We start from the raw sequence: 12717 nt of genomic DNA, 5'->3' as shown, positions 1-12717 counted from the left end.
CTTGTTCATATTAGTACAGAAAGTGAAATTATTAGTTCAGTAGACTTTCTGGTTCTAAAATTTACCATATTATGCAGTGTCATTACGTGTTGTTTTGTATGAACGTACATCAACTTGTACTGGGATGAAACTCAGTTAATGCCTAATTAGGCTGGCGACCGTATTATTAACAATTTGGTAGCATCTGCTATGTTGTTTCTTGTCAGTCCTAACGTGTAGTTGCACTTCAGACTTGCTTGACGTATCATTGTTGTTACTGAGTGGGTGAAAGTCTGATTTTGCCCCCATTCAGGTACACGCGGTCAATAACTACACCAAAATCCTTTCTTATAAGGTGAAACCCGTCAACTTACCATAGAACAGGCTTTAATAAGTATCGTGCGCAGTAGCGTAGTGTTACAAGTTTACTGTAAATAGCAGAGTAATCACGTAGCTGTAGATGTAGATGTCGTGCTGTTAGCAAAGCAAACTGATTTCTGCAGCTACTTCAGGCATCGTTGCTTGTCTGTTAGCAGTGACAACTCTACGCAAACACCGTTACTTTCGGCGTTATGTGAAGGCCGTTGGCCACTGCCTTGTCCATGGTTGGAGGTAACGTCTCAGATTTGGCATTCTCGGCACACTCTCGACATTGCGGATCTCGGAATACTGAATTCCCTAACGATTTCCTATATGGAATGTCCCACGCATCTAGTTCCAACTACTATTCCGCGTCCACAGTCTGTTAAGTCGCGTCGTGCGGCCATATTCACGTCGGAATCCTTTTCACACGACTCGCCTGAATATAAATGATAGCTCCGCTAATACAATTCCCCTTTAAACCTTGTGCACCGGTGATACTCCGCCATCTTTATATGTGCATTCCCTATCGCATAGCTTTTGTCACCGCTGTGTATAATACACATAAAACAAATAGTGGTTGTATTGAGCCACATATAGTGTTGAATCACTCGACCCCTTACAGTCCATTATTACGGAGTTCTAGTGTTCGATTCCTCGATGATTTGAATACAGAACAGTAGCCTTTGCTCCAGTTTTGCGCTGTGTGCCAATTCATAAGCCATACACTTTTTATGCTCACTTACAAACTTAAGAGAAACGGAATTATAGACGACATTTTCTGCGTATACCCTTAAAAGTTGCTAAAAATATTATTGTCTGCAAGTGGGTCGACATTTTACGTTATCATCCGGAAGTTTCAAAACTTAAAAAAAGTCTGTGGTGTTGGACCCTTCTTCTTCGCCGAGAGAATTGTCAGTGCTATCATGTATCTCGATTTTCTGCAGTTGTGATTCATGGCACAACTTGAAACTGGCGGCAGATGTTTCATCTTTCCAGTTAGGTGACACCTCTCCGTATTTCCACAGCTGCATACGACACTAACTCAATGCGACTTGTTGCATCACTGGATAGGTCGTTTATTTACCGCTGACCTGATGGTACTCGATTTGCCACCAAGTTCGATGGACTTGAAGACTTGCTATTTTTTTCCTGCGGGGTTATATCAAGGGCAGTGTTCATGTTCCACCAGTACAATGGAACCTCGAACACTTGCGACACCGCAAAGCAGCAGCTTTTCTTACCGTCACTCCTGATCTGCCTCGTCGGGTTTGGGAAGACTTCAACACCGATTATATGCTGTGTGACAAATGGTGGAGACGCAGAACATTTATCAGCATTGTAAAAAAAAAAAAAATGATAGTTTGCCTTTTCCACATACTGCATCATTGTTACGTTGTTCGTGCCCATTTATCTGCATTAATTTTTTTAATTTTTTCATAGACTTCATAATTACCCTGTACGGTTTTAACCATTTTTGGTGGTATGCACAAAAACGTTTTCTGAAGAAGATTGTATGAAGTATAATTCTGTTGAAGAAATGGCTCTCTTTTTGCCACGGCGAGTGGAATGTCTCGTCACGTCGCGTGACTGGGATGACGTTAGCTTGACACTGACCGTTGACGTCCAATTTGGGCGAAGAGTGGGCAAGACGCACGATGATAAGGCAGTTGATCGTATGAAGGTACTGAGTGGCCAATGCATTAGTCATTCCAACTCCTGGGTTATGCAGGCACTGGAATTTTTTCATGGCACCGTGTCAAGAATGTTCTGTAAGTGTCAAGATTCGGAAAATACAACCACCGTCAGAGTCAGCTGTTGCAGACAACAATAGGAGACTTTTACGGTGGTAAGGGATGCAACAGCAATGCTATTCTCTCGCGATTTCAACGGTGAACAACAGCAAACTGCGAGCAGCTATACCATTCAGAACCGTCACCACCATCACCACGCTATCGGGTACAAAAGCCGCCAAATCTTAGGTGAACCTCTTCACAATAGCAACTTTCAGAGTGTCATTTCCCAAGTTTAAACACGTATTTTGGGCTATGACCGCGCCACTGATAAGACGCAGTATGTCCCACTTGAGTTATTGTATTTAAGTTTTGGTATTTCATTAGTATCAGAAACTATACCATGAATTCTTCTGGCTTTTGTAATTTTCTCCAATTCAAGCTGCCTCTCACTTATATTCTAGAGTTTTAGGCTTTGTTTGTCCGTTATGTTGGAACCTACAATTTCGTCGACCGTGTCTATATCTTTTCGCTGCAGCTATCATGTCGCAGCCATATATCTCACATTTATACTGAGTGGTCATACGCCAGGAATCACAAATAGGGCTTCGACGAGTGTAGTCTGAAAGCTCCGGAGATTCTTAGGTGTAAAATTAGTTGCGCTCACCTCAGTATTACCCTGCAAGGTTTCAGGCAAAATCGATGTGCCTATACATTCGCTCGAAAGCTTTTGTTCTGAATACAGCGTTTTGACATACACTCCAGCGTGTAGCGATAGTTACAGAGCTAAAACGGGCCATTTCATTTTACTAGAATGCCATGCAAGCTGCAGCGGGAGTCCTTGTCACAGAGAGATGGCAATGGACGATGTTTAATGTCCCTATTGAAATAAAGGTGGTGGTATTCACCTAATAGAGATAATCAAAAGCAATGAGAACAGTATATAACACTTCTGTCCGCTACTGCTATACCATAACCTCGAAGCTGGAGGCAGTTTGCAAAACAGAATTATTTTGTTAGAGTAATTATGGTATAAAGCAACAGAGCAGTGTTACCCTCTGAGAGGAATTTTGTTATGTTGGCCGTGTTGTACTTAATGGAAGTGGCTTATCGGAAGTGAAAGTCAGAATTACATTTAAACAGTAACAAATAATATTTTACTTAGCTACACTGTTTAGTGAGTAAAGAAAACGGTCGCCAGCCTAATTAGGCAAGAGAATGATTAACATTCTTGTTTGAGAAATTAGTTATGAGTAACTTTAACGGATAACACAACCTATCATTTACCACACGCGAGTGCAATGAACTCTGACACCTGTCTATGTTAACGTTAAGGTTGGGACTAACAACTAGAGCAGCACAAACTATTTGCAAAAATATAACAGATACCGAAACACACTATTACTTTCAAGACTTATTCAAACTGAATGGTCTTTATAACATTACTATTAACATTGACTGCAGAATCATTAATTGGACACAGGTTAAGTATTATTTTTCAAACATTTTCCTAGCTGGCATGAAATTATAAATGTAGTTCACTGCAAAATTATGAACTGCTCACAGGTTAAGTATCTCTCAACTAAATACTATTCTGTTTAGAATGAAAGTTAAATGGAATTCACGAACAAGTTATTTCTCAATATCTTTTGAATAAAGAAATTATTGTTTTCATAAATAGTGGTAAAGGATAACCTGTGGATTTTATCACATTATTAATATGCACTTTCAATACCCAAAAGAAACAAGTGCTTAGCAAGCATAAGTGTATAACTTTCCATAAATGCAGTTCACGAATTTTACTACAGTGAGACACAATGTTGACAAATTTACAAGAAACTGACTCACCTTTTAAAATTTACTACAGGCAGCACTATGATCATTAACTAAGCAACACTTTACAAGCCTCAGTTTTAAAAGCTTTTAATCTTTAAAAGAAACTGCAAATTGTCTTTCTCACTAAATCCACAGTAAATCTGAACACTCCCTTCTTACCAAAGATCAAACAACATTATGTAATAAACTGCCTAACTTTGAGGCTTTCATTTTTTCCACATAATAGGACACTCGGTAATCATAGTTCAAATGAAGAGGAACCTGAGAGGTGTTGTGAGAGGGAAACTCAAGGTAGGTACATGAATTCAGTTATAAGTTACCTTATATTTGAGCACACTAACACATCCAATAAGCTGATCCTTCACTGTACATCATTACAGTATTCCGTTACAGTGATTGCGCAATGTGGTGGCAACTGCATATCAGTAGGTGGATTTGTAGACAGAATTGCTGGACTCTGTCTCTTCTTGGTGGCGATGATGGATACCAATTCCAGAATCGTTCCATCCGAGGCATTGGAAAGTAGCAGAAAAAACCCTCTCTCGGAACCAGCACAATATGCAACATTTACATGGCAGTGCACTGTTTGGTAGCTCGTCCTCGACTGAGTGTTGTTCCACCTTTTCTACCTAGGCCAACAACAATTTGCGCGCGCTACGCAGTTCCGTTCCCGAGGGGAACCACTACACCTTTTATATACTAAAGAACTAAGGACCCTAAGTGAGAATCAGCAATTTACATAACAGCAACCAAATACATTAAATAAAACAGAACATTTGCACATATTGACATTTCTACAAAAAATTATTCACACAGAAATTACAATTATATATAGTAAGTTTTATTCCCTCCAAATGGGACAAAGAATTTAAATGACAGATATACTACATTGCATAGAATCAAGCCACGACATCAAAGTTTTAAACAAAGAAAAGAGTATACAATTTTGTGTTATCTATTCAATCAAATACATTTACAGAAGCTCAGTGAAGTAATATTAAATAAAACAAAAGGCAAAATAAATCCGTACGGCATAAGAGCTATGGTGTTACAAGTAGTCTGTTTTTATTATAAAGAGCAGTCAAATGAAAATGAGAATTTGGACAAAAGTAAGTAAACTGTTTATTGTTTCAAAAGTAATCGCCATAACTATTAATACATTTATTCCACTGTGACACAAGACGGTCATTGCCTTAATGGGAATATGTTTCTTGGCTGCCTACGTACCTACGACGTGGCGGCTTTTGTACCCGATTCGGTGGTGGTGGCGGTGATGGTTTTGAACGGTATCGCTGCTCACAGTCGGCTATCGTCCACCGTTAAAATAACGAGAGAACAGCGACACTGTGGCTTCCCTATCCACTGGAAGAATCTCCAGCTGTTGTCCGCAACAGCTGACTCCGACAGCGGGTGTATTTTCCGAATCATGGCACTTAAAATACATTCTTGATATGTGCCACGAAAAAACCCCAATGCCTGCATATCCCAAGAGATGGACTAACTCATGCGTTGGCCACCCCCTATCTCTCCCCATGCCATTTTCATATATTCGGTGCCATTAAGAAACACGTTCCTGACTTTCAATTTGCTTTGGACGAAGAGGCGCACTGCTGGATTCAGCCATGGTTCCGTAGGCGACCGAAAACATTTTTCGATGAAGATACTGACCGTCATGTGTACAGTGGGATACACGTATTAACGGTTTTAATCATTATTTTTTAAATAATGAACAGATTTCTTACTTACGTTTTCATTTGACTGCCCCTAATAGAATGCTTTATTCTGTTTATAATTTCAGTAATTTTAATCAAATGAGTATCATTTGTGCTCTACCTCTATTACAGGCTTCTTTGAATACCATCTCGTAACATATTACAGACACGACCCGGTGAGGGTGTTACTCTGGCAACATTCCATCGCAGCCTAACGTCATAGCTCCATCCAGGTTGCATGCCACTCGCAGTTTTCTCGGTAACAGTCGATAAAGGCGGAATGGCGGATGCAGGGTTGTTACATTACGCAAACATTCCAGCGCAGAGGTCGTGAAAGTTTACAGTCCTAACGGTGCTGTGCGTTCTCGACTACAATCTTATACTCGTATATTACGCATATGTGATGTACTATATGACACGGAAGTGGAGAAATATTATATTCACTCCTTTGTGTATAGTTGAATGTATTTGTTAACAATGAATAAAAGACAGAAAATAATTATTTATGCGGATATTTTTATGTCGGAGGTAAAAGCAAGACAATAGCACACTACGATATTTGTGTTCAAACATTTTGATTGTGAATCACCTGAGAAAGCATCTGGAGCGAAGGCAGCCAAGAATCTAAAACAATCATCCTGGCGCTAAAACGTAAAAGTTGATATAGGGCGGATAATATTTCCAGTAAGACACTAAAAAGTTGTGCCCTGTAATACGTAATGTTAGTAAGACCCGACATCATCAGGTGACAAAGATAAACGATCAGATATACTCTTAAAACTTTTTTAAAAAATCTTTTAACTGTCTTGATCGCAATAATACATTACCTTACAACTGACTACTAGTTTCGGTTGCTAAACAATCATCTTCAGACCTGTAATAGTAACAAAAAACAGAAATTTGCCTTTAGCTTAAAATTACTTTGCGAATCCTCAAGAAAATTCTTTTTTTTAAAAAAAAGTAATGAAAGTTAAGTAGCGAAAAGATACCACTCATGCTGGAGACTCTGTCTCTTCGTAACTGCAGGTTAGAGTGCCACCATCTGACAGTGTATCTCGGATCTATGTAAATAAATGGAAAATACTTGTCAGGTCAATGCAAACGATTTTCAGTTTTTACGACACATATTATTCAACCAGATGTCATATCGCAAATTGAATTAATAAAAGCATGTCATGCTCCTAATTAGCTAAGTTTTGAATACCAACCAAGTTACCGAGTGTAATTCTGAACTTACGGAGACAACCGAAAAATTTTCTCTTGGTGAAAGTAAAACAATGAACCAACTCATGCAAAAAAAAAATTTTTAAAGGAGAACAACATGAAAAAATGTAATAAATAAGATAAACACACTATATGTTTTAAGGAGTGTACCTAAGTACAAAGTCCATATACCCTCGTTACGAATTGTAATATGTAAATGATAAAAAAGTAAGATATAAGAAATGTAAAAGTTAGTCACAGCATGTTTGTTGCCGTTTGAAGCCGTCAGAACACGAACCACTGTGTGTGCTGGTCGGTGCCAGCCAAAATTAACCAGTAAAAACCGACAGATGGAGCGCAAGTACCGACAACTACAATTCCAAAACCAAAATGGAATTGCTATTATCTACATTACAATAAATACAAATTTTGAAATAAGTACGAGATGGTAGTTGGCAGTTGCGGCTCAAATTCGCAGCAGCTGTGTTATGAATATGTAATATCGCGTAGTAGTTATCAAAAGGTAAACATTTAAGTAAGGGCAGAAATCAACGAATGTAAAATGCAAAAAAAAATGGTTCAGATGGCTCTGAGCACTATGGGACTTAACTGCTGAGGTCATCAGTCCCCTAGAACTTAGAACTGCTTAAACCTAACTGACCTAAGAACATCACACACATCCATGCCCGAGGCAGGATTCGAAGCTTCGACGTAGCGGTCGCGCGGTTCCAGACTGTAGCTCCTAGAACAGCTCGGCCACTCCGGCCGGCATAAAATGCATTTGTTGAGCCATTTCAGTACAGATAAAAAGGGTTGTAATCGACATTGGCTATTCCGCATGCACACACTGGGATATGCCGCCTCAGTCACAGTGGCAGACCATTGGCCTTTAATAATTATATTATTTATTTGATTACCATACTTACGACGGCGGAAAGGGACGGCCGTCCGTCTTGCTGACGGCAGGGGAGTTCCTGATGCCGTATGTGCCTTAACCAGTGTTGTCCATGCAGTCCACTGTTCACCCGCGAAGCATTTGGAGGTAGGCTGTTGGTGAAGAGCCAAGATTGGAAAGTCTTCTCCAAGCTGTCGCAGCAAGGAACTGCCTACGAGAGCTCGCTAACGGTCAGCTTGGAGCGTGAACGCTGTGTGGACACCAACAACCCCTTTGAGGGTTGAGAGGGGGGGTGGGGGGGAAGGAGGTGGGGAAGGAGGCGGTTGGTGACACTTCCCGGTCTCCAGTGGAGACGCAGACAGGAGCTTCCACATTACAGCAGCAGCACAAACTGTGTGCTTTAGTGTCCGACAGCTGTATTTTGGTTGATCGTGTGATGCAACATAGTGTGCAGTGAAGAGTGTATCATATGACGAGTAATATTACGTGGAAGGTCCGTGGATGCAGTGCAGTATGTTATGGTTGTTAAATGGCACAACGCAGGACGTGCGAATGATTTCTCTAAAAGCAAGAGCCGTAAAGTTTTGTTTGTAAGTCGTAAGTGCGATTGATTTTGTTTACTCCATTGCACAGAAGGCGATATTATTGTCCTGTGAGAAAAAGTGATTACGTTTATACCATTTTGTCGAAAAGTACTCTATTATTTAACACCATAAAAGAGATTTTTTGTATGTCGTATTCTACAGAATGTTGTATTGAGAAATTTGCGTAGGTTGTTCTGTAGTTGGTTCAGAGTAGTTTTGATTTAGTGAAGCTGTATGGGGCTGGGAGATCTCAATGTGCAGGTTCAGCCACCTGAATTGGAAAGGAATTTTCTCGCACCTGTAGGCACTCTTTCTTCACAAAGTGTGAGCATTGTGTGTTTTTTAACTTGTGCTGCTAACTATAGTTGACTGAAATGGTTTTGTGTAAAGAACGGTGTCATGTAAGTGTTTGATGATGGTGATGAGAGAAGGAAGATGATGAATCCTGATACCAGCACATAGCCTAGTTTTAGTGGCTGGTTGGTGATAGGACTGTCATAGATCTATATCTAGTCGAGTGCTAATGTAAAGAGCGTTAATTAAGTCAAAGAGTGTCTTACTGTTCTGTCCTGCATTTCATTGCAGATGTTAATGTTGTTCTCATTTCTCTGTTCATTGTAATCAATTATCGTAAACTACAATTGGCCTCATTTTATCTACCATGGTGAGGTCGATATGAATTTTATTTTCATTGTGTTAAAGGTAATTTATGTTGATATCCTCTTCTTGAACTCTGCATTCATGAACTGTATTGGGCTGAAACTTAGGTTTTATTTTACTATCGTTTCTTTATTGTAAACAAGAATATTTTGTGTCTGATAAAGTCTTTGTGCAATGGAGGCTATGACCAGCCGATACTCCACCCAAATCCTACGCTACAGCTGACAGCAGGGTGTGTGGTTGTTCATTGTCCTGGAGTGTGGCCCATAACCAGGTAGTATTAGAATGTAGATAAGAGACTGTACCTTACCTTCTTGTGCACAGTAAAAGATTTGGTTGCAAGGAACGCACCAGGCATCGCGTGGCTGTGCAAGGAGGAGCTGTCATATGTGATGGCGGTACAGGCACGGGTCTCTGGTCTCTGTGAGCATGGTGGCGAAGCTATTCCAGCAGTTTTGGCAGGTCACGGATGAGCTAATGCAGGTTGGTGGCAGGGAAGCACTAGGTCAAGATATTGGGATTAATACTATTTGGTAGTCATCTTTGAGTTCGTGTACGTATTCCTATTTCAGAAATGTGAGCCACCTTCCCAGTGCCAGGTGTGTGGGTTGATAGCTCATGTGAGCCGTGTTAATGACGTTGATAGTTGTTAATGGGGAAACTAGATGAAGTGGTAAGGAGTTGGCTGGAGAATATAAAAGTGCTGGGACCACAGATTAAAGTATTTCTTAACAACAGAATATTAAATACATTCAAAATCTTTACAATTAGAAAAATAAACTAATAATACAACGTCAGGAAAAAAATCCAATTAAAAGAATTGTAGTTCAAGTAGTCATCAAAGCACAACAAGTCAAGAAAAACAAAAAAAACTTCTTAAGGCCACATGACATGTGTCTTCTAAAACGTAATACTAATGAGTAGCAAATCAAAGCCAATAAAAATATAATTCCTCAACAGTGACTGTTAAATACTTTGATCAAAGTAGCAACTGCTAAATTGGCTTAGAGCCCAATAACAGGCACGATTCGTCATTAAGTCAAATAACTTAAGGTTACAAGTAGGCACAATACAAACCAAAACATAGCAAACTGCAAAACTGACTTAAGGACCAGTTGAAGATATATTTCATTAGTTCGCAAAAACTTCAAGTTAGTACAACACAGTACAGTACAGTTAGCAAGGTAACAGTATAAGGCAAATACAAATCATTCTTGCAAACTACACCAATGGCTTATGGCAGTGAAGGAAATGGTAGCAGTGAGTTTACCAAGAACAGTACAGTTGAAGAACGTAAACACTTAAAGTAAAATTTTAGCCAGAACTAAAACTTAAAATTTTGCTTAAAAAGGAACTTAATCAGCATTTTAAAAGAAAGACATATACGAATTGTAATATGTAAATGATAAAAAAGTAAGATATAAGAAATGTAAAAGTTAGTCACAGCATGTTTGTTGCCGTTTGAAGCACCACAAACAAGTTTTACAGTCGGTGAAGAAGCTTTAAGGTTTGCCTGAATTTCACCTAAGACGCAAGAAATCGGTATGGCTACATGTTCTGACCATCACTACCCTCTTGTAGCCTAAAGTCGATTTATTAATTTTGAAGTAAGTTAATAATTTGGCCGGCTCGTCACATTTTCACAGCACTTGGCACGATGAGTTAGCGACACACTGCAGCGAGATGTAGCAACGGCACAACTGGTATAAACAGTTTTCATAATACTCGTCTTTTAATTGTCCTTCGTTGTTGACACTTATCTCATTATAACCAGTTTTATCATAATGTCAGCTCATAAACAACTGAGAATGCCGTGTCTAACAGACGAAGCGCATGGCTCAGCAGGTGGCAATGGATTAAGGCTCGTGCCCTTGCAGAATTACACTGAAGCGTGAAAGAAACCAGTATAGACGTGTGTACTCAAATGCAAAGATAGGTAAAGCGGCAGAATACGGTGCTGCGGTTGGAAACGCTTATGTAAGACAGCAAGCGTCTTGGCGCTGTTGTTACATCGGTTATTGCTGCTACAATGGCAGGTTGTCAAGATAAGTGAGTATGAACGTGGTGTTATAGTCGGCACACGAGAGGTGGGACACAGAATCTCCGAGATAGGGATGAAGTGGGGATTTTCCCGTACGATCATTTAACGAGGGTACCGTGAATATCGGGAATCAGGTAAAACATCAAATCTCCGACATCGTTGCGGCCGGAAAAAGATCTTGCAAGAAAGGGACCAACTACAACTGAACAGGATCGTTCAACGTGACAGAATTGCAATCCTTCCGCAAATTGCTGCAGATTTCAACAAGTGTCAGCGGGCGAAACATTCAACCGAACATCATCGATATGGGATTTCGGAGCCGAAGGCCCACTCGTGTACCCTTGATGACGGCACGACACAAAGCTTTACGCCTCGCTTGGGCCCGTCAACACCGACATTGTACTGTTGATGACTGGAAACATGATGCCTGATTGGACGAGTCTCATTTCAAAATGTATCGAGCGGATGGAGGAGTAGGGGCAGGGAGACAACCTCATGAATCCATGGACCCTGCATGTCAGCAGGGGACTGTTCAAGCTGGTGGAGCCTGCGTAATGGTGTGGGGCGTGCGCAGGTGGAGTGATATGGGACCCCTGATACGTCTAGATACGACTCTGAAGGGTGACACGTCCGTAAGAATTCTGTCTGATCACCTGCATCCGTCCGCAGCTCGTGGTCTCGCGTTAGCGTTCTCACTTCCCGAGCACGGGGTCCCGGGTTCGATTCCCGGCGGGGTCAGGGATTTTTTCCTGCCTCGAGATTACTGGATGTTGTTGTGTCGTCTTCATCATCATCATTCATCCCCATTACGGTCGGAGGAAGGCAATGGCAAACCACCTCCACTAGGTCCTTGGCTAGTAAGGCGGCGCGGGTCTCCCGCATCACTCCCCTACGCTCTGTAAAGCATAATTGCTACAGAGTGGCTCCAGGAACAGTCTTCTGCACTTAAACACTTCCACTGGCCACCAAACTCTCCAGACATCAACATTATTGAGCATATCTGGGATGCCTACCAACGTGGTGTGCACCATCCCCTCGTACTCTTACGGATTTATGGACAGCCTTGGAGGATTCATGGCGTAAGTTCCCTCCAGCACTACTTCGGACATAAGTCGAGTCCATGCCACGTCGTGTTGCGGCACTTCTGCGTGCTCGCGGGGGCCCTACACCATATTAGGCAGGTGTACGAGTTTCTTTGGCTCTTTAGTGTATTTTGCACAAACTCTGCACGGCACCGCTCGAAAACTGGTGACTTGGCGACATGTTTTAGCGCACTGGCAACGGCGAACAGACTGTGTGTGAAGTTACGAGGTCTGACTGGAGCAATCAGGTTCCAAGGTTTCAACTAGTGCGCAGTTTTCGCCACCGGCCTAACAGAGGGCTGCGTCGCGTTGCAGACACGGTGCCGGAGCTGCAGTGGACGTTCGTGGAGCAGGCGCTGAGTCCGGGCAGCCCCGTGTCTTTGCGCTGCGCCGCCGCCGGCAGCCCGCCCCCGCAGTTCACCTGGCACCTCGACGGCCGGCCCCTCACCGCCTCCCGCCTCGGCCACAGGTAGGTGTCGGCGCCAGAGTGTACCGCGCTCAGCTTCTGCAAGACATTCGCAGTTCGCTCCATCACACCGACTGACGTCCAGTTGAAGTCGTCAGGAAAATAGCGCCGGCACTGTTATACTCCTTATATAGAAATTTTCTACCTCAGGTATTGCTTCATTAAC

The 12717-nt window shown here is 41.6% G+C and overlaps 1 protein-coding gene across 1 annotated transcript in view; it reads left to right on the top strand.

The window, feature by feature from the left end:
- The window catches only part of LOC124780155 (Down syndrome cell adhesion molecule-like protein Dscam2), a 436971-nt gene that overhangs the window by 167936 nt on the left and 256318 nt on the right, over positions 1 to 12717 (top strand). Inside the window, exon 7 of the mRNA XM_047253760.1 lies at positions 12401 to 12554. Coding sequence (XP_047109716.1) covers positions 12401 to 12554 — 154 coding nt within the window. The remainder of the gene's footprint in view (positions 1 to 12400; positions 12555 to 12717) is intronic.

Source organism: Schistocerca piceifrons, chromosome 1 (assembly GCF_021461385.2).
Source record: "Schistocerca piceifrons isolate TAMUIC-IGC-003096 chromosome 1, iqSchPice1.1, whole genome shotgun sequence".
Lineage (NCBI taxonomy): Eukaryota > Metazoa > Arthropoda > Insecta > Orthoptera > Acrididae > Schistocerca > Schistocerca piceifrons.
This window is presented reverse-complemented; position numbering and strand designations above follow the sequence as displayed.